This window comes from Chelon labrosus (assembly GCF_963514085.1).
Source record: "Chelon labrosus genome assembly, chromosome: 5".
NCBI classification, from domain to species: domain Eukaryota; kingdom Metazoa; phylum Chordata; class Actinopteri; order Mugiliformes; family Mugilidae; genus Chelon; species Chelon labrosus.
Genome location: NC_140341.1, coordinates 10816496 through 10838705, shown reverse-complemented (window position 1 = coordinate 10838705; position 22210 = coordinate 10816496). Strand labels below are relative to the sequence as shown.

At 43.8% G+C, this 22210-nt stretch overlaps 1 protein-coding gene across 3 annotated transcripts; it reads right to left on the bottom strand.

Moving 5' to 3' along the window:
* Positions 1-2856: 2856 nt before the first annotated feature.
* Positions 2857-13225, bottom strand: tmtc4 (transmembrane O-mannosyltransferase targeting cadherins 4). Of its 3 annotated transcripts, none has more exons than XM_084544313.1 (19): positions 12976-13225; positions 12759-12876; positions 12419-12620; positions 12213-12328; positions 11644-11860; positions 9949-10036; positions 9683-9783; positions 9334-9426; positions 8459-8620; positions 8015-8217; positions 7593-7767; positions 7122-7253; positions 6907-6986; positions 5841-5948; positions 5261-5402; positions 5023-5137; positions 3623-3735; positions 3322-3391; positions 2857-3124 (listed from the first exon to the last, which is right to left on the bottom strand). In XM_084544313.1, exons 3-19 carry the CDS (start codon positions 12578-12580, stop codon positions 2976-2978), a joined length of 2226 nt encoding a protein of 741 aa, XP_084400439.1. In that variant the 5' UTR covers positions 12581-12620; positions 12759-12876; positions 12976-13225; the 3' UTR covers positions 2857-2975. The 3 variants fall into 3 exon arrangements, with proteins under 3 accessions (XP_084400439.1, XP_084400440.1, XP_084400438.1); XM_084544314.1 differs by having other exon boundaries at positions 13148-13222; XM_084544312.1 differs by having other exon boundaries at positions 12759-13225.
* Between the last annotated feature and the right edge of the window lie 8985 nt (positions 13226-22210).

Genomic DNA, 22210 nt, shown 5'->3' with positions numbered 1-22210 from the left:
TATCTGTTCTGAGGTCGTGTCATGTAATATGATCTAGATGAAGCGGACAGGGTGGGTCCTCTCTCTGGGATGCGGACGGGGTGTCAGACAAGCTGCTCCTCTAATAAGGACTGCCATTCTAATGATCACTCAGTCAGCCTGACCCCTGACCCTTACTGTTATAAGAAACAGAGGGAGGGGCCGGGCTGGGATGGTGGGAAGGAGCGCGGGTTCAAATGCGCAGTATTTACATCAATTAGACGGGCAAGATGGAGGTGCCCATCAGAGCCCATTAGGATTGTTGTGGTTTGTGGGAGGGGGAAGGGGGGCGAGAGGGAAGGACAGTGAGGGCCCTACGGAGGCCCAGCGGACACATCACAGGACTGCCCTTGATCACATCCTGTCACATTGATGAGAACTCTGTCAAAGCCACTCTTACGTCTACACTGTGTTTGTGCGTGCATGTGTGCACTTCTTCAAGCTGCCAGGATCACTTTCCCTGCACACCACGATACGCAACGACACGACTAATGTTGCACACATCTATAAGATACTGCAATTAAAATGCCCATCTTGCACTCGCTCAATTTCAGGATGACCATCGCACGTGTTCCGTTCTCCTGCTTTATTTAATATCTCAGGGCATTTCCATGCAGTGGTTTTGAGAAGCCTTGTGTGTCTTTATTTTGTTGAGGGGGGTGCAGAGGGGGGAGGAGGTTGCTGTTGGTGCTTATCAGATGCAAAATAGCACACCTGCTGTTCCAAAACACCCTCAGTGGGTTCAAATTAGTGCTCCCCTGCTTCTTGTTTTTCTGTTGAATATGCTGCCGCAACAAAAGGATGACAATGTTTTTTTTTTTTCTTCTTCTTCGTGGCAATCATAACAAAATGCCCCGTCGGATTCAGCATTACAGATTTTCGAGTGGTTTTGGCTGCGAACAATCAGACACGACGCTCCCTAATCCATTGATTATAATGATCAAAAGTCATCAGTGTGATTAATAGCACACAATAAAAGAACCCCACCTGGGAGCTGATTTCATTATATCATTGTGACGGAGCATCCAAGCAGGTAAAAGGTGCACGGTGGAAAAAAAAAAAATCCAGAGAACAAGGAGAGGACTTCATAGGGGCTGTAGTATCCCATCTTTTATTAATGTCACTCCCTAGGACAGCCGGTTTTTGTCAGTCAGAATGGATAATGAAGATGTTGGCGGGGCCGGTGAATCCATCCCTTTAATACTCACATATTTTATGATAATGAAAGGTATTCAAAGAATGATTATGATAAAAGTGGGGCCCCCCCACTGGTGTGCCAGCACAGCTGTGCAGCTAGACAGTCAGCTGCAGGCACCGAATGAAAGGCTCGCGCGGAAAGTAAAGAGAAGGATCCATAAGCACACGAATGGTTTTCGTGGCCAATCGTACATCGGCGGCGCCGCGTGTTTCACCGCGTGACGGAAAATAATATTAGGGGAAAGCTTTCAATCTTGAACGGCGCCAACCCGAGCGCTTTTTGATCTCATTCTGTCTGCATTCACTCCATAGCATGAAGCCTTTTCACCATACTGACCTTTACACGAGTCTCGTTGAAACTGGTTCCATGTAAACTATACTTGGGAGTGTGTGCCGTGTGTATACAGGCCATTTGTAGAGTCTTTACATCAAAGCGGCGAAAATAAAAACAGACGCCGGCAACGAGGAAGTTTCATCATGTGGCGTTAGTTGTTTAGGAGGTCGCGTACAGAGGACGCTGATGGTCGTGTGTGCCGTGCCGGCTCCCCCACCACTCCTCCTCCTCCTCCTCCGATGCGAGTATCAGTAACATCTTCCAAGCATCAAAGCGTCAACTGGTGTATTGTACTGTATGTGTAAACAAACTAAGCGGCCCCTAAAGCAAAGCCATACCAGCCCGCCGCCGCTTCAAAAGTTTCCTGCAAGCCGTAGGAAGCAGGTGAAAAAATAGAAGTGTGTTGAACTTTGACCCCGGGTGCACACTTGTTGACTGATGTTTCACACCGGGGTTGCCTCCCCCCCCCTCCTCTTTGCAGCGTTCTTCAAGAGGCCAGTGTGCGTATGTTTGTGCGTGCATGTATGTATGTATAGTCCCCCGGGAGATCATCCCCGTCTCCTTTGAAGGCTCTGTGCTATAGAGCTGTTTTCATACAGCACCGGCCGCGGGTTTCCTGTCGCAGCTGACCCCTCGTCTTCTATTGGATACTTGAGAAAAACTACTCAGCGCAGACACCTTTCTCCCATTAACTACAGAGGCGAGGAGGAGCGGGGAGGCAAAGGGGGTTTTGGACCTCCAAGTGCCATCCCACTCAAGAACAAAGAGAGGGCATTAGAAAGAAAAACTCCACCAGTGGTCAACTCTCCCCCAGCTGACGCGACTCCGCCCCGCTCGAGGGAAGACTACGCCGCGACAACGTGCACCCTCGGCCCAAACCCTCGCAGCTTTCAAGTATAGGAACATTTGGAACCCCTGAAGGAGAGCCAACCCAAATAAATTGTGCGGCAGATTCTCCGGGTCCACATGTGCAACGGTGCTCCGTCCAGCTGACACAACACAGGGTCAGAGATGAAAAGAGGACGGGGTTCAGCCGTGATCAGGTCCACATGGCCTTCAAACGGGGCAAGAAAACGGCACGGTGCAGCCGACCATGTAACGAGCGCAGGCATCTGACACCGCTGCCCCAGACACATCTCACGCCCATGAAATCGAATTAGATACTCGACACAGTCTCGCAACGTGGAGGAAAAAAAAAAAAAGTCTACACCGCTAGTTAAAAACTAGAAAATGGCATTTGCAACTGTGAAACGTGTTGCTTTTCCCTTCTTGTTTGTTTTTCTAAAGAACAAAACCACAGCCCGATACACAGATCATGGTCTTTAATCCGAATTGTTTCAAAGCCAGAATTATTGAGATAAAACAATACCAAGTGGAACAATGGAAAAATTTGTTTTACAGCGAGCAGGGGTCCCAGTGGGCTCCCTCAGGGCGTGCTGCGCTTAAGCTGGTCCAGTTTACGTCGCAGCATGTTGTAGTTGTCTCTGGTCCCAGGAGCCTCGGGGTCCAACTTTAGAGACAGCTCATAGTGTTTCTTTGCCAGCTCCAGCTTCCCCCAGCGGTGATACAACACAGCTGAGGCAAAAAAGAAAAAACCTTCTTTAAACGGAGAAGCTGCAACAATTCTATTCATCCGTTCAATACAGGTATGCCGCAAGATATTTCTCCTGGAAGCATGCTTAAATTCCCCCCCCCCCTTTTTTTTTGCTTTCGAGAATCTCTCGGCAACACTGTAAAATAAGTGTCAGCAATCAAAATTGCGCTCGCCTTACCTAAATTGCCATGGCAACTAGCAGCATTTGGGTTGATCCGAAGGGCGTGAAGAAAAAAGCCCTCTGACTCCTGAGGAAAGAAAAAAAAAAGACACACACACAAAACACAAGAAAAAAAAACAACACAGTGAATTATCTTTACTAGTCAGAGAGAAGTCAGAGACAATTTCCCACACCACTCCGCTGACCGAGAGCAGACACACAGAGAGAACCCTGGAAGGAATAAAATCTTTAACATGCATGAAATATAATCTGAGTTGGTTTTCTTTTCTTTTTTTTTTTGTATGCCATGTTGACTGACCTTGTATTTTTGTAATTTCCCCAGCACGTTAGCCAGGGAGAACATGATGGTGTAGTCGTTGGGGAGGATCCTCAGAGCCTCTCGGCCGATCAGCTCTGCTTGACCCAAGTTACCTTGAAGACGGACCGGAAAAATTACCAAAAATGTCAGACATTAATATTAAATGATCCCCACAGCATAGCTACGGCTTCAAATCCTCACATTCAAAGTGTAATCTATGCAACGGGGCAGATAACATTTATACAGCGAGGACCGTTATCAGCTCAAGTCATGGAGATATTGTAAAAAAAAAAAAATAACACTAGTTAACATTAGTGCGTTTGTTAAAATCACAAATCCAGAGACATATTTGTGAGAGATACAGAATCTGACTGTTATTTGTCAGTGGTATCCAGAGCAGAGTTTTTCCCCTCTCCACACACGGAGGAGTGGTTTAGTCTCCTAATTAAGGTTGAACACAAGGCCCACTGGGTTATTGATCTCTGTCACAGATCTGTCTGATGCCTGGCCAGAAAGGGAGAAAGAGAGACAGACAGACAGAGGCGCCAAACAATGGCCGTCATGTCCTGAGTCATGGCCTGTGCCCTTCAGACACAGCTTGCCGACATGCGGCTGCATGTGCGACTGTGTGCGTCTGCCTGAATTTACACTGATTCGCTCTTTTGTTTGTGTAACGATCGAAACAAAAGAGGAGGGGGTGGGGGGGGGGACGCCAAAAGAGAAAACAATATTCCCAATTCCTCACCATTTCAAAACGACACCTATTGTTCTTCTTTTCTGTGTGTTTTTTTGTTTTTTGTTTTTTTTGTCTTTGGTGGGGAGCGGGGTAGAATTATTTCTGTCAGATTTGGGGGAACAAATGCGGTGGGGGAACTCTGAGGGGGCGCTGTTCTGGCTGTGCTTGCCCACGTTTGATCAGGAACACACTGGGCCCTGATTGGACAGTTCCAGTGCCCTCCTGGGAGACTCCGCCCTCACGGGAGCAGCTTCTGACAAAACGGCTCGAGCGTTTGGAAATCAGAGCATTCTCCACACGGCAGGGAAGAGTGCCTTCAAAACTCACTACACAAAGCTTTAATACATAAATTTCAAGCATTGCTGATTCCTGCTCTTCCGGTCTAATCTTGTTGGCCATTTAGATTTCCTGCTTTTCCAAAATAACAACGCTGTGTTTTTTGGCTGCTAATACTGTAACAATCTGCATCCACATAAGAAGAGAGTCTTTTTTTTGACAGTGAAGTGATTCAGAAATTGACTGATTTTCTCAAATGAGTGAATATTATCTAGATTTTTTTTTTTAGCAATAACAAACTTTTCTGCAAACACCACAAGATAACAGATGCTTTAAATGATGTGTACAGTTGTGTGTTTGTGTATGAGTGTGTGCATTTGGCCGCTACCAGTGTTGTCCAGGAGAATAACCATGTTGTTCCAAGCCAGACTGTGTTCGGGCTTTAGCACAGTTGCGTTCCTCCAAGCGTTCAGGGCATCCACGTGTCTGTTCTGGTCGGCATACTGGAACAAAAAGAGAGTATTTTTTACAGAGATTAAATTTAGGATTCAAGTTAAAAGAGGAACACCACCTTAAGTGTAAACCTTAATCCCCTTAGCAACAGCATTCACATCCTTGAACCTCACCAAGCGTCCCAGGTTATAGTAGCAGTCGGGGTATTTTCTCCGGAAGCGGATGGCGTTCCAGTAACTCTGCTCTGCCTCCTCAAACTTCTGCAGGCTGTTCTGGACTATACCCAGATTCATCCAGGCTGCGGCGAAATCAGGCCTGCACGGAGGAAAAACAAATGAAGCAATCACTCAAGGAAATAACAATTATTTTTGCGTTTAGTGTAGGGATGCACCGAAATGAAAATTCTTGGCCGAAACCGAAAACCAAAAATGAAGGTGCTATATTAAATGCAAATCGCTATCAGTGGGTATTTATATAACATATATATAATACTTTATATACTGAAACACGACATGCCTGTGCTGACTGCGGGTTTTGCTTGTGTCATCATAACATCCTGTTTCGGCCGCGTTGTTTCAGTGATAAAAGTCTTTCGAAAATTTTTGGCCGAAAACCGAAAATGCACTTTTGGGCCATTTCCGGCTGAAAATTTTCGAAAGACTTTTATCACTGAAAAGAAAATTTCCGGTGGCCGAATATTCGGTGCATCCCTAGTTTAGTGAGTTGTGTATTCTTTTATTCTGGACAACATACTGAATGGACACAGCTTTAGACAACAGCTCCTCTGCCTCTACGAGTTCATTCTTCTCCTTCAGGATATTCCCCAGGTTGTTCATTGCGTGGACGTAGGTAGGATGCAGCCTGAAAGCCATAAACAACATGCAATGTAAGAAATAAACTTATTTATTTGTTACATGTACATACATCAAGTATTTAAATGATATGAAAAACGCTTAAGCTGTAGTGTCTCTGTAGTGACGTTTCCTTTGATTTGCTGGTATGTCTGATCATAAATACACAATAAGCATAACTAATGGCAGCTGGAACTGCTGCTGATGATCAATTAATGCCAAATAAAGGTAGTCGCATTATGTCACTGAAAAGGAAATGGCTCTGTTTTACAGTGTCCGATCACTGTGCTGTGTAAAGGTTGTTAAAAATGCAGCGGAAAGTGAGATTTTGATGCTAGCTACCGACCGAAACCACAACTAAAAGGCAGCTTTATTGTCAAGCGACATCCTGTATGACAAGACAAGGGAACAGATGGAAGGAAATTACTGAAGTGTCAGCATATCATATCAGGAAAGACACTCTCCCTGGTTCTCACTTGCACAGTCGAAAAGCTTGGGTCTGTTCAGATGTTGAAAACAATCTACCTAAGTCATTAAACATCGAGCCGCGAATATTTTGAAGAGGTGGCACTGAAACCGTCCTCTACAATGAACCACGGGAGAAGGTGGTGGTACAGCTGGCTGAGACCTCTTTACCAGCAGAACTATGTTGCATGAGCATGAGCCTGACTGAAGTGAAGCTCCGTCTCTTTTATGATACAAGAATGTTCACTTAAACTGGTGCACTGCTACACAAACACACTGCGATGGAAGGGACCTTTTCGACAAACTCAAATTCAAAGAAACAACCTGTTTGTTGTATTATATTCATTGTCAGCGTTTCTCCCCTCATTGCCCAGCAGTGGCACTTTATTTAACTTGAAAGAATTTCTATTTTTAACAAATAATTTACATCGAAACCACCTTTTTTTGGGGCTGACATCGCCAAGCCCAAGATAGAAGCAGGTAAGATTGTGTCTGAGACATACCTGACTGCCTCTCTGTAATATCCAACAGCAGCACTTGTGTTCCCTCTGTCAGCCAGGTTCTTACCAACATTGTAATGCACCTGAGGAACCAGTAGTCAGCACGTAAGACATCAGAGTGCGGCTTAAATAGTTGGGCTATAACACATGCATGTGAATAAAATCAATTTAGAGCTGCAGGAAAAGACAAATCACTGATTTTTGATTTTTTAATCTACCTTGGCATTGAGCGGACAGACAGACAGGGCACTGATGAAGAGGCTTTGCTCCGACCGCCACTGGTGACTGCGGAGAGCACAGCGAACCACATACATGCATAACAGTGCGAGCGCCATGGCAGACAGCAACTTCTGTGAAAAGAAGAAAGATATAAGGAAGCATTTCACAACCTCATTACAGCATTAAGCTTAGAAAATAAAATAAAAATGCATCTGCGACTGCAAGTTAACAGCCTGCAAATGTATCTCTGTAACACATGGACACCACCTGCTGCTACCATCCCTTTATAGGTAAGTCATTAGTCATTTCTCATGAGTGTCCCTGCTCTGCATCCAGTTACTGAATCATCAAAGCCGCATAAACAGGTGGTGAAATTAAAGGGAGCAGGACAGTGTGACCTGGTGGCTTTAGAAAAAGTCAATCCTCGCCTGGAAACGGGGTTCATTAAGTGTCCTTTACTTTTACCCTACCCTGTATTTGGACCAGCGGCAGCAGCAGTGTCCCAGGGAGTAGGCCAGCAGTAGGCAGTAGCCAGCCGAGGACAGGTAGAGCACTCTCTCAGCAATGACAAAGCCCACTCTAAAAAATATGTTGCAGGCGGGCAGAAACGGGACTACGAGCAGAACCAGACCCAAGGTCAGTGTCCTGGTAGAGAGAGAGAAAGAGGACACAGAACGTGAAAGGACTCATACTGATATTCAGAAAAGACAATTTGTACAGACATGAGATGTAGGCTCAATAACACTGATCGTGTGCCTTTTACAGCAATCCAGATGTGGTACTCTGGTCACAGTGGATGTTAAAGTACGATCACAATCATGTGAAGGTCTACAGAGGCCAACGTGTACTTCCTTTCATCTACAGCGAGTGTGAGATGGCCGCGCTCGCGTACCTCCTCCTCTGACTGTCCTGCGAGCATAAGGCTTGGCCTATCAAGCCTATCAGGAGGCACCAGAGCAGCAGCAGCCACACCATCCTCCAATCGGCGGCCGACTTAATGAGAGGCACACAGCCCATGGACCAATCGAAACACAGCCACCAGGGACACAGCAGCAGCCAGGCATTAAGAGAGTAGTAGTAATTATAGTTGACTATCTGCCAATCAAAAAGGGAACAAGAGGGGTGCAGAATGGGAGAGGGCAGGGAGATATGAGGAAAGAACAGCATTTATATGAACAAAAAGGTCAAAAAGTCACTATTTAATTAACTTATAAATGAAATATTGTACATCAGAGCACATTCATAGCACTGTATACAACCTAGCATACAGCATAAGTGATTAGGGACATTTTGCATTATTCAAAGATGAAATACTCCACAAACAAATCATACTCACTCTAAGAAATATATTTTCTGCAAAAGAGGCAGGGTTGTCTACTTCAGTGAATGCTGGCGGTCCCGTTCCCATGATCCTCCAGCGTGCATACAGCATTAGGAATCCTCCAAGACCCATAAGAGCCAATCGGGTAAGCAATCCCATACGCAACATCTCACTTACCTGTGAGAGAAAAATATTACCACTTCCAGTCACAGGGAATTAAAAATCAATGCTTGTAAGCTACTCTAAAGTAGGGAAGGGTTCAAATCCAGACTTTTTGATCTGCATCTGGAGGACCAATCAAGGCATTTTTAAAAACATCAGAGGTATCTCTACGGCGGTACAGAAGCCATGAATCTGGGATGATAACAACTGGAAAACGAAGCAACGTGGATGTTTCGCAAAGTAGTGGTAGAGCGAATCATCCGAGGCTAATGACTTCTGCAGATTCCATGCAGCCTCGAGTAAAGCTGAATGCCACAGAGCCACTTATGAAGATATTTAAGTTTGGCAATTGGTCATTTATTTTGTTAAATCCATCCATTAAGCTCTAAGTGTTTTTGCTTTTTATTTTTATGTTTTTGTGAGCAGGTGCAAAAGCAAACATACTTTTAGTTTCTTTACTGTTATTTATTTTGCACAGCAAGGAAGGCTATACTGTTAAATAAAATGAAAAAGGAATAGCTTGGTACTCAATATTAAAATGATCGGGATAAGATCGGGGCAGAAAAGCTTAACGGGGAGCGCCCTAATGTCGAGCAACGTGTCCTCAGCAATGTACTGCAACTCATTCTGGCTTACATATACAATGTATGTGATGTGACATTAATCATATAAGGGGGTACATAATTTATAACGGGAAGGAAGGGGAGGGTATATAAGATGGAACTCACATCAAGTGGATTCTTCCTAAGGAGTAGCCTCTGGCTGAGTTCATACACATTAACATTACAGATCAGGAGGACATCAAAGGCTGCGTTTACGCCCTGGAGGAAGATACATGGAGAAGGAAGAGAAATGGCATTTGAAATTTATATAGGTCAGCAACAAAGTGGATTTTTTAGCTCGTTTAACATGTGTAAAAAATTTTTTTTTGTGTAAGCAAAAATTACAGGAGGACAAGTGAGTATGTCTTTACAGTGTTATGAGGTTTCTTTTTTTTTTTACATTGTTACTGCTGGATGTGATGAAATCATCAACTCTAAAAATGGATTTAAAAAAAAAAAAAAAAAAACTTCATACCAAGACGGTGATGCCTTGTTCTTTACAGAGCATCGCTGCAGCACACAGCAAGAGGCTGACCACAACCCACTGGACAGAAAACCTGTCATCTCTGTCACTCCCTGAGAACACAAAGCCAAGACGAGTCTGTTAGAAACGGTTAAGGCTTAAAAAATACATTTTAAATAGATGCATTCAAAAACTAGCACCGTGATGATGTGGGGATACATTTATCAGTACATATGGACAGTGCACCCACCAGAGGGTATTAGGTGTTGGACACTTACCTTTGTTAAAAGCTTTACAGTAGGTGAGGAAAGAGAGCTGGAAGAACAGAGCGCATAAAAGGTCTGCTCGGCCCACGATTCCAGCCACCTTATTGAGATGCAGAGGAGAAAGAGAATTAGACATCATAAATGACTGCATTTTAATATATATATATTATATATATACACCACATCACAATTCTGCTTTGCATGATGCATTCAGTTTGAACTGGAACTGCTTATTAACAGAGGTAGGAAGAATCTCTCATTACCAGCGTGGCCTGTTGGTGTGTGTGTCCTATACAGTGTGTGGGTACAGTATGGTTGGCATCCTGGGGTTGCCTGCTTTGATACATACAGCAGGCCTAAGCCAACTGCCTTCCTCCCTCCCACCCCCCAGGTCTTACCCAGTCCTTGCCCTGCATGATTAAAGAGAATGGAGAAGGGGAATTGCTGCCTTCCAGCCAAGCTTTCCAGCAAAAACACATAAGCCGGCGGGTCAATAAGCATCCCAACACAGCTAATAGTGAGGCCGCGCAGCCGCGCACACACCTTGCCCCTGCGCTCTCAGCTGAGACGGGGCTTTTGTTCTTGGCAAGGAACCACTGGATGTTTAGTATTAAAACATCAGGAAGGGAAAGTCAAGATGCCACAATGCACCGCTGTAGAGAATTCACATTGTTGAGAGAAGTTTACGTGCAGCATAAAAATCACAACAAGTACAATACAGCAATGGGCTGTTTAAGTCCGCAACAGCAGCAGTTTTTGTGCAAATTCAGTGAAGAAGCGGCCAAATCTTTTTGCTGATGCTCTTCCCACAATTTTCTTTCTTTTAACTAGGGATGTCCTGATTGGTGTCGGGGGACTGGTAATGGGGTGAATCAAGGCATTTTGAAATTGATCTGATCGGACTGAGCACGTAGCCAAGCCCGATCAAACCGAAACCAAACTTTAAATAACGTGACTAACACTGCCTGCATGAGAAGAGATTTCTGTTGTATAGTTTAATCGTTCTGGCCTATTCTGGCAGAATACAGTACGATTTAGTTTTTATTGTGATAGTGTAAATGTTAAGCTATACCTTACTATTCATAAAGATATTTAAATTAGTTTGTTTGTGGAAAATCTTTAAAGAATAACTTAGAAGGAGGTTTTTGTTTCTTAATGCACTGCAGAGCTATTCAGCTTTCAAGCATGCAGGCCTACATGGGGATTGATTTTGAAGTAATACAACTGTAGAGTGCCCACGAGATCTAGGATACGATTCACCAAGGGAGGTGATGCAAGTTCATAAAGGGCCACAAAAGTTCGATCGGATCAGGGCAAAGAAACTTAATCGGGACATCCCAACTTTTCGCAAAACTACTAAAAGATATATAATGATTGAGTCTATGGGGGGAAGATCTATGTAGGGGCAACGGTTGCACAGTGTTGATGCTGGACAACGTGATGGTCTGTTACGCTGTACTGCACAGTTCAATATGAGCTTTGAAGCACGTCCAAAATGATGCAGGTTATATCTTAAACTCTACTCGTGATATCCTCATACAGGATTTTTTTTTTTCCACGCACTGTCGCATTCTCTGTAGTCATGCCCAAAATAATGTGACATACATATTGTCTGTTCTATTATATTAATATGCACTGAAGCACTTTATTTACTAATAATACAATGCATGTAATCACTTAACGTACAGTGCGCGAACATATACTTACGCTTTCTGTGTGAACTGGGTGCGCAGCAAAGAAGACAGCAGCAAGCAGAGAGGTCTTGGGAGCATGGTTCCGTATCCTGCCTTTCTCATCATAGGCCAGTCCACCAATCAGTATCGCAAACACGTCGATCATAAGGGCGGATATGACAGCATGGAGGACGATGTTCAGCACATGGAAGCCGACAGGGTGCAGGCCTCCCGCTATGAGGTAGTTCAGCCTGCAGCAGCAAGAGAGAGAAAAAAATCTGTTGTTTAATGCATGGCACGTGTGGGAACGTGCAGGTGCGAGTGTACGACTGTGAGGGGCGGAGGCTAATTATTGGGGGTAATGTGATATAATGATGCCACTGGAAGAGATATTGTGCGTTTCCCACATGGGCAGGCTCATCAATAATCTATTATAGGGTTAGGTGTGGCGAGCACAAAGACACAGCCTCAGGTGTCCTGAAGCAAGGAGGAGACAAAGAAGCAGAATAACGTGATGTGGCAGGTACTACTGTATACTGCAGTGTCCTGTTAGATGATGAAACAGAACAGCGGGTATTAATGTGAGCTCAGACATTAATTTACCTAAATGTAAAGACAGTGAGAGGTCTGTAGGATTTGTGACTAGTGTTGCTACTCAGGTTGCTTCCCCAGAAGTCATTTCTCCAGATGTTGCTCAGGGGAGTCTCCGGCTTTAAGTCCTGCAACACAAACATAAACTTAGACTGATTCCTGCAACACTGACCCCGGGGGGAGTCGCCACATGATTGTTTCCCATGTTGAACACTTACTTTGTTGTTGACAATTGCTTCTGAATCATCAAACACAAACTCCCCGTCATAGCTGTTGATGAAGCACAGGAGTGCCACCAGGGCCACAGTGACTTTGGCCCGGACCGGAGCGAGCTTCGGCAGGGGTATGTGGTGGTCCCAGTACACTTCAGTCAATGCCATTATGCACCAGGCAGCTCTTTGGTCATTCTGTATCAAGTCCCTGAGGGGGAAGAGGACGGGTGCAGGCAGGTGCAAGGGTCAGAGCGCAGACAATAAATGTAAAAAAACACATCACGGGTTGTAAAGACCGATAACCGGCTCATTAAAAAAAGCTTTCACTCACAGTGTGCAGTCATACCTTATCTTATTTCCAGAGACATCCTGTGAGAGGTCACTCTGTGCCGTCTGACCCCCATGTTAGCTTCTCCGGCGGCTAGCTAACTAGCAAACCCACTGACAGCAGCAAACACTCGTACCTGCAAACAGAAGCGGCGACTCGCTTTGCACTTAGCTGTAGAGGTGAGATAATAACGCTGTCACCGGCACATGACGGTGTAACGTACAGGGTACCATACATGCAGCAAGCTAATTAAGCGTGACTTTAGCTTGTGTCGTTAGCGTCTGCTTTCCTCGTTATCACACGCGACGTACGCGCGGTGGTCGCTATATTAATATCACCCGTTACCCAATTTTATTTTTTTATTTCTTGTCGTAAGGCGTAAAGACTTTCAGTCACATAAAACAGACCTGGCGAGGTACAGGCAGAGGGGCTGTAAACAAATATACACACTCGGGCTTCAACGCTTCCTGGGTCACGTCACTGCCACGTGTTCATTTTCAGCCAATAGCTGACGCCGAATGGAGGCTGCCCAGTCTACAGTGAAGTGAGGATGTGGGAGCTCTCTACCAGAAGATCAACTGATGTAAACTGGATTCTCAGATCATTTTATCCTTTTATTGATCTTGGAGGAGACAAATATTGACTGTCAGTAATGTTTCTCTTTGGGAAACTCTTAACTTCCCTTTTAAACATCTACCAATGATATCTGGTAGTTGTTATATTGAGTTTTCTACAGTGGATATGATATTGAAGTCCTCTATCCTCCTGGAATAGATCTCTTGAAGATTTTTATTTTTTTTTTTTAATTAATCTAAATCTAATTAATACATGTAAATATTTATTAAGTAAAAAAAAAAGTATAATATTTTTTTGACCAGAGTAAATTAAAAAGAAAACATAAATCTACACAGGGAGGTTTCACATGCTCAAAACACCATGCATGCAACTATAAACTTCAATACAGGCCGCACCTCTGCAATAGTTATATTAAATGTGACCACAAGAACAAGAAGCTGGAGCAAATAATTATAACCTTTTTTTCCCCTAGAAGTGTCATATAACTCCAAGCTGCAGCACAACAAAGAAGATTTACTTAAAATATGTCCCATGTCCCTGTAAAGTTGTTGTTCCTTCTCATGTAATTCAAGTTATTCCAGTAGACGTGACGATATGAATTCAATGCAAAATTTTTAAGGGTGAAAAACAAAATACATCATATAAACAAATGCAGGTGTTACATGTTTTTAACGATTATTTAGCCTCAGTTTCATGAATGAGTGCTCAAACGTTTGCGGCCCTCTTTACAGCTCAGGCTACTTTATATTTTCTCCTAATGTGGTCACTGCCTTGGGGACTTAGCTGACGGGAAGCAGACCAGCTCCACACAGCACAACACCTCACAATAATTAGATTAGTATAAAAGTATCCAGGCTGCTGCCAGGAACGGCTCTTTTCCGCCACACCAAACTCTTCCATGTTCACACACAAAGAAAGGTATGATCATGAGCGTCTTTGAAGAGGAAGCACTCGCCTGGTAATTGGAGACACCTGCTGCAGCCACAGGCGGGGAACTCTTCATACCGCATATGAAGGACACCACCCATCATATATGTTACATTAAGAAAAGCAGGGTTGAATCTGATTAAGCTGCTTCAGTTTCAGCATCCAGATAGTATTGTTTCTGGCTCTTTGTTACAATGATTTGTTAATGGCACACTAGAAAACAGCAGAACAATTGTCAGCATTATTACATATTATGTGCGCTTTTCTTCTGTTTGAAAAGAAATCAGTTAATTTCCCTCTACTGTTATCATTTTTCTTTTCTTTTTTTTGTAAAGCAGGCTTTGTAACTGATCTCTGTCGCTGCCGATTTTCACTCTTTTTGAATTTGCCCACCTCTAGCTGGCTCAGGTCCTGACATAATGTTGTAATCCAGACATTGATTGTCAATGCCTGTTTGAGCTCTGTACCTGAAAACATTAGATCAGAGAGCATCGCAAAACAGTGGCATTAAACAAAGTTACAATCAGTCTTTCATCTGTAATTTATTAACCCCATCTCAGAGTGTACTACCTTAAATTGTCATGTATTAAAAGCACGAGACTGCAAGGTTATGCAAATGTTTGTTACCGTACGACTTAGACGGATTATTTGGTAATGCAATGCTACAACAGACAGATCAACAGTTTGAAGGAGAATGAATTACTTAGAATTACAGTTCTTTTTACAACCTGGACCTTATTTCTGGCCTAAAATAGGATCGTTTACTCACCCATATAACTTTGGTGTCATTTGGAGTCGTTCGGACGATATTTAGATCTGCGTATATCCATATAGTGGGAGTGATTGGGGCACCGAAAAGCAGCCTCTAAATAACGCATTATCTGCCGTGAAACTCATTCATTTCACCAATATTTTGCTATGATAAGCTATTGCTATTCCCCGTTGAGTCTGGAGCTACCTGTTATCTATTCGTGGCAGATAATGCGTTATTTAGAGGCTGCGTTTCGGTGCCCCAGTCACTCCCACTATATGGATATACGCAGATCTAAATATCACCCGAACGACTCCAAATGACACCAAAGTTACATGGGTGAGTAAACGATCGTATTTTATGCCAGAAATAAGGTCCAGGTTGTAACAAACGGTAAATCCCCTTTAATGTTGAGACAGAATAGTAATAGCCTATAGAAGCTGTTCTGTTATTTTCCAGAATCAAAATGAAGAAGAATGAAACACAACAACAATCTGTGCAATCATTTAACCCTGTGATATTGTGGTCCTTAGGCTAAAGGTGGGGAAGAAAAATGTGAAGCTTAGTCTCAGAAAAAAAGCCATGGGATGTGACAATATCTCGTGTTTTTCTTAGGATGTCTAAACTAAAGGTTTCCTGTTTGGTGAGAGGTGTACATTTGACTACGTTGCTCACATAGCAGCACATATTCCTCCTCGAAAACCTTGGTAATCTGCTGTTCGCCATGAAATCATTTCATGTAAGTTAACGGAAAGATGAGTGTCTGTAAGAATTAGAGGTGCCGAGATCGCGGAGAGGCCCATGGCAGGCTTTGGGATTTTGTGCTCCATTTCACCTGTCATTGCTTAGGGAAGACACGGAATCTCCCTAATGGCCAGATTCAGGGGCCCAGGGCGACGAGAGGGGGGAAAAGATTGTCATGGGCACATTCTCAGACCTTTAAAATGGGGTCTCGGGGATGGTTAGAGATGCAGACACTTATTCAGCAAGAAGGCAGACATAATTAAGGCTATGTTTGAAAACAATTTTTATGGCTGCTACCAGTGAAGGATATACCAGGAAGCTTACTCTACCTTCTCTAGTATCTTTTCTCCACAACTACAGATGCTGACATGAGTTCAGAGGACTCTCATAACTCCTAAGTGAATATGGATACTTCAGAAGAAACATTTACTGCACCAAAATCTCCTAATTACCATTACATGCAAAATGCATGAAGTATGGATTTCATCTCTTGGTTCTTCAGTGTCAGTCAGTTGGAATTCATGTTATTAGCATCACTTCCAAAGGGATGGCCTAGGCGGGGCAAAGCAGATAATGAGGGGGGATGTCCTTGTACCATCGATGGAAGATGTAGTTGCCCAAATGCAGGGAGACAGGGCTGCCAGTGGAGACCCTGTCAGGGGAGGGTCCGCTGTTTTTTGTGATCACGGAGAAGGTGACAGACATTGATTGTGTGCAGTCTGACATAGACACAGCGGAGACAAAAGGTCAGGGTCAAATGGCGTGAAAGTGAAGAAATGACTAAGCATCACGCAATGTCTTTGGATGAATGAAGCCTGCATGTGTTCTTCATCATTAACTGTTAATCGCAGTTGCCACTGTTTTCTTTTCTCTGGTCGCAGTGGGTAACACGCATTGATATTTCCAATTTTTATCAAAGGTTAGATGTGTAACAACATGCACAAAAAAAAAAAGACTGAAATACTTTTGCACCCAAGAAAAAAATCTCTTGGGCTTAGATATCAAAAATGCATTGGTTTCAAACAATAAAAATGCCTCACAAGCAAGTAGAGCTCCCCCTGGTGGCTGGCTGCAGTATAGGTCATAAGCTCCACCCCCTCCATGTTAGTGGACTTAAAAATACACGTCAAATAATTTTTTTCAAGGATGGTTTCAGTCATTTTAGGTAGTTAATACAATGTTGATGTCAGTTTTTCTGGATAAGTTTCATTTTAGTTATTTGACGCTATGGAAACAGGATGTGAAATAACAGTGACCTCCAGTCGCCATGCCAACTGCTTTACGGGAGTTGTGAAAACAATCTTTAAAAACAAGTACAGTGTATAATCCAACTTTTCCTTGTAACTGGTGGAGGTAGAGGTGAGTCTGGCGGAAGCGTGGCCGGGTCGATATCGCGTATCCAGTCTTGGACTGTACTGCACAGACTCTGGCTGCAAAGTCGCAAGATGGCGCTGCCCGTATCCCCGGGAAAATAGCATCAGTTTGGCCAATGCAGGGAAGTGGTGATTGTCCATATTTATATACAGTCTATGATAAAGACTGAGGTACGACAATAGAAACAGTATCCAAGTTTAATACATTAAATTCCTTTTTCAAATCTTCGGCTGAAAAAAATAAACCTTTGTTGGAAACACAAGGAGAACGTCTTGCATTTTAAAAACAAAAATATTATTAAAACATTTTCTGAAAAATGAGCGAACTGTAATATGCTGTATAAATGCTGCATGTAGTAACCACAGACTAATTCTTCACTTCCTCAACCGTGACATCCACTGTAGCAGACATAAAATCTAATAGAAATTATGTAAAATAACTTTTTATTTTGCCTCAATATAGGAGGAGGGAAATATCTGGTCTGAGGAAGTTTTTATTACTTTTTATGTGGTGCATTGGAGAATGGCCATTTTGAGAGTCAAACAGAGCACTCGTGCCCTGCAGTGCACAGACTCTGCCATAAGCCCTTTCTCCGGTAATCTAGACTGGTATGATCTGCCAGTGACACTGGGGACAAAGGGTTCTGCTGCCATGGAATTTGCTGTAATAGCAAATCGCAAGGTCAGCCAAATATACACTCACCAAGAGCTTTATTAGGAATACCTGTACACCTTATTCACACAACTACCCGATCAGTCAGCAATGCATGCAGTAAAACCATGCAGATGCAGTTAATGAGCGGCAATTACCACTAGAATGGGAAATAAAATGTGATCTCAGTGGCCTTGACTGTGGGTTGATGGTTGGATGGTTGGATGGTTGGGTTCTGATTGTGGATCTCCTGAGATTTTACAAAACAACACTCCCTTGAGTTCTTTATGTGGACGGAAACGTCAGGCTGAGGATAGGTCAGATACTTTTGCCTGGCGTGGATTTTTGCTTGTCACAATAAGGAAAGCACAGCTGCAAGTCCTGCGTTTGTACACCAATCAGGCATAGCATTATGACCGCCTTCCTAATATTGTGTAGGTCTCCCTTGTGCCTCTAAAACAGTTGTGACTCATCAAAGAATGGACATGGACCTTCTGAGGGTGTCCTGTGGTGTCCTGTGGGGAGGGGGCCACTGTGGATCATCCCACAGATACTTGATCAGTTCAGGATCTAGTGAATTTGGAGGCCAGATCAACACCTTGTGCTGTTTTTCATCTTTTTTTTGAGTTGTTCCCAAACAGTTTTTGTGTGTGTGTCTGTGTCAGGCTGCATCCTGCTGGGGATGGCTGCTGCCATCAAGGAGTGTTATTGCAATGGGGTGGGTGTGTCTGATCTGGTCTAGGTGGGTGCTACATGTGTAAGTAACATCCACACGAATGCCAGATCCAAAAGTTTCCCAGCAGAACATTGTATTGCAACAAGGTAGTCAATGTTATTTACTTCTCCTGTCTGTGGTTTTAATGTTGTGGCTGATCCGTGTAGGTGTTGGTATTTTCATTCCCTTATTGGCTATAGGTTTCACTCCTATCAGCCAACGAAAGACAGTTGGAGATACAGTGGGCACAGGCCCATCAAACCTGGAGCAAAGCCGGCGCAATAGTCCAGGCAATCAACTCAAGCTACAACACGACAGACATCGCCAACAAACATATCCTCCCTCTTTAAGCTGCAATATGTTCCACCTCTCCCTCTGCCCTGCCAGCTTTGCACCGTACCACCGCAGCCAGCTGAGCCCCATCGCCCCGCCATAACCCCAGCATCAACCTGCCAGCTCTGACAGGGTGAAATGATATTTACTCATCACTCCTCGGTATCTCTGTGTCAATGTATTCTGCATGGAGTGATGAGGTCAGAGCCCAGGTGACAACCTCTAACTACAGATCTGAATCCAGTGGAACAGCTTTGGGATGCGGGAGAACGGGAGGTTCACGGCGTGAAAGTGCAGCCGACAAGTCTATTAAAACTATGTGGTGCAATCATGCCAACACTGACCAGAAAAGAGCTTCTTTTTTTCCCCAGACATTTTGAGTCGTCATGGCAGGAAAACCGCAGGTGAAACAAATTTCATTAACAATGGCTCAGTTCCTTTAAGTGTCCCAGTAAGCCACGATAGTGAGCCACAGCATGCACAGCTGGAAATCCCTTAAGTGGAATGCAACCATCATTAATACACCTGTGCCTTTTCCTGCTAAGACATGTCAAAATGTCCGCTGTGAAAAAGGTCTATCTCAGAGGAATGTTTCCAATATCTGGTGGAACACGTGCCAAAAAGTGTTAAAGCTTTTTTTGGAGCTAAGGAAGGTCCTAGCGGTTATTAGTACAGTGCTCTGAATAACTAACTGTGTTCTGTGGAAAGTCGAGGATCAACTGCTACTAAATACTACTGCAGAGAATAAAAATAGACAAGACATAGGTTCACATTCTAACTAATTAAGTTTGTAACATAAAGTCCATTCCATAGTCTGCTTGGAAAAACCTTAGTTTTGTAGGCAAAACAAAAAGAAAAAACAGAACCATTCCTTTTCTACATCCTCTCCCTGTCACTGAACTCCTGGAAAACATTACTATTTTTGTCTGGTTACAGGAAGTGGAACAGACATCTACAACAAAGGTGAGTGAGATTTAATTGACTTTAAATCAGGTACCGAGTCATCACTTGTCACATGGTCCGTCTGAACCTCTTTAACAGGCGCTCTTCACTCATTATTTTGATAACGCTGCAGGCCTCACCTTTTCTGATCAAAAGTTCCACATTATCACAATCCCCCCGAAACTTATCCTTAAAGACAGTACCGCATCGCCTGTACGCGTTTCATCTCTAAACTTCTTGCAAGCGACTATTGATGCGAGGGAGCTGAACTGTCTCCTTTTGAAACGCTCACCTCAAAGGTGCCGAGTCCAAATCTCTGCGCAACTGAGCCGAGCCACGGGGCCTTCACTTGGAAAATCAAACGGCGTTTCAACCACTTCCAAGCTCTTCGTCGGGAGCTGCTGATGTTCAAGGCTCTTCTAAAGCTCCCCCTGCCAATGCGCACGTAAGATCTCTTAATTTGCTCACCCTTTGTCACTGGCTTAGATAAAAAAAAAAAAAAAAAACAGACACACACATTAGCATGTGTAAAATCTGACAAAACATCCAGTTTAAAATGGACTTTAAATAAGAAACTATAAGAACTATTCTCTAGCATACCTAAGTGTTCGTTTCTCAGTTGTGGGAACTCAATATTCTTCGCATATCCTTCAGTTCAGTGACTTGAATATACAGTATGTTCTCATGCACCCTAACACTAAACATGCATTTACTTTTGAAAATCAACTTCCAGCATTTTTTTCATTCATTCATTCATCTTCTGTAAAGGCTTGTCCTGTGAAGGGTCACGGGGTGCTGGAGCCTATCCCAGCTGTCATCGGGCGAGAGGCGGGGTACACCTTGGACAGGTCACCAGTCTATCTCAGGGCTAACACAGAGAGACAGACAACCATTCACACTCACACCTACGGCCAATTTAGAATCACCAATTAACCTAATGAGCATGTCTTTGGACGGTGGGAGGAAGCCGGAGTACCCGGAGAGAACCCATGCAGACACAGGGAGAACATCCAAACTCCACACAGAAAGGCCCAGTTGGCCCATGGATTCGATCCCGGGACCTTCTCGCTGTGAGGCATCAGTGCTAACCATCTATGCTTCTTTTAAAATTTTCTTCTACACCTGTTTTCTTTTCTTTTACAAATGTGGATGGAAAAGTGGGAAAACCTGTCTTGCAAACAGGTGAGAGGCAGAATGTTCCCCTCTTAATGTTAGGGTTAGGGTTATACAGTAAAAACCGTAGAAAACTACAAGATTTTATCGATTTTCTTGAAATGATTCTGAAGATGTCTTGAAATAGAAGTAGAATTACTCTCTGAATCAAATTGTTTAAATTTATTAATTTGCATGTTTTTCCACAGCTGAGTGGGAAACAGCTGGGCCCTTTTCTGACGGATGCAGCTGGAAGACTCCCCGAGAAACATCCTCAAAGCAAACATTTACGGGGTCCGTCGCGCGATCCGCTAAGTGCAGCTACTTCCAGTGCTGTCTCGCGAAAGAGTGACATCAATACGGTAAATTCTACCGAAGGTGAACCGTCCACACTTTAATTAGGCGCGAAAACGTACAGTAATTTCATCCTTTGTCAGAGTGCCGTGGCCCGCGTGAGGAGAGTCCCTTCATAGAGGACGGTGATGGAGAACAGCTTGCATTAATGAGGGGAAACGCAGCGGGCAGGAGCAAAGAAACTATCACTTAAAGAGCCAGGACGGTGGCTAATATAATATGGCCTACGGAAGGAAAAGGGATGAGATGACATATTTTAATAATGATGCATAAGTGCAAAGCAAGCGTTTTACGGTAAAACAAAGTCAATTTGATCTTAAAGGATATGTGCGACAGAACTGCTTTTTTTTCTTCTGCTGAAAAGTTTGCAGCTTCGTTATTAGAATGCCAGCGTCAGACACATCTTCATACTTTTAAAAGACTGCAAAAGAATTGTCCGCTCTAGTTTCTTTTATTCTAAACTTCTCCTTTTCAGCAACAAATGTAGATGAATATTCTGCAAAGTTCAGACACTGTAAACCCAGTTGGCTTTCATGTTATGACAGGGCATTTTGGAAAGGGTTAATTGTTAAACAGTGTGTTCCTGAAAGAAAAGATTGTTAACATCCATCCATGGCTTGTAGCTTAACCTGAGCTACATCCGAGCTGAGACAGATTACAGCTTCTTCCCACACACTGTGTTCTACCGTTCCGTCTTTGTCAGTGTGGCTCCGCGCACTTTCGCTCGTTTCCGCCTTTGTTCTCCACGTGAAGCCACAGGACAACCAGGGGGTGAACGGTGGACCACCGTGATAAGGGGTTTCGCGTCAAGATGCGGACCAGGAGGCCGGCGTCCGCGGCCGAGTCACCATCAGGGGCACCTGCGGGCGGGCGTCCATTCTTATCATGTTTAGAATTCGCTGTGATGGCACAACCGCGCGTTTGTGCTGAGTGTGCTCCATACACAGATTA

What these genes read in the sequence shown, in the direction of transcription:
- tmtc4 (XM_084544312.1), bottom strand. Translation starts at nt 12,580, where the DNA reads ATGGCATTGACTGAAGTGTACTGGGACCACCACATACCCCTGCCGAAG. An exon ending in AAGCAATTGTCAACAACAAA is followed by an intron (nt 12,329 to 12,418) that starts GTAAGTGTTCAA and finishes TTTGTGTTGCAG; the next exon opens with GACTTAAAGCCGGAGACTCC. An exon ending in ACTATAACCTGGGACGCTTG is followed by an intron (nt 5,138 to 5,260) that starts GTGAGGTTCAAG and finishes TTTTTGTTCCAG; the next exon opens with TATGCCGACCAGAACAGACA.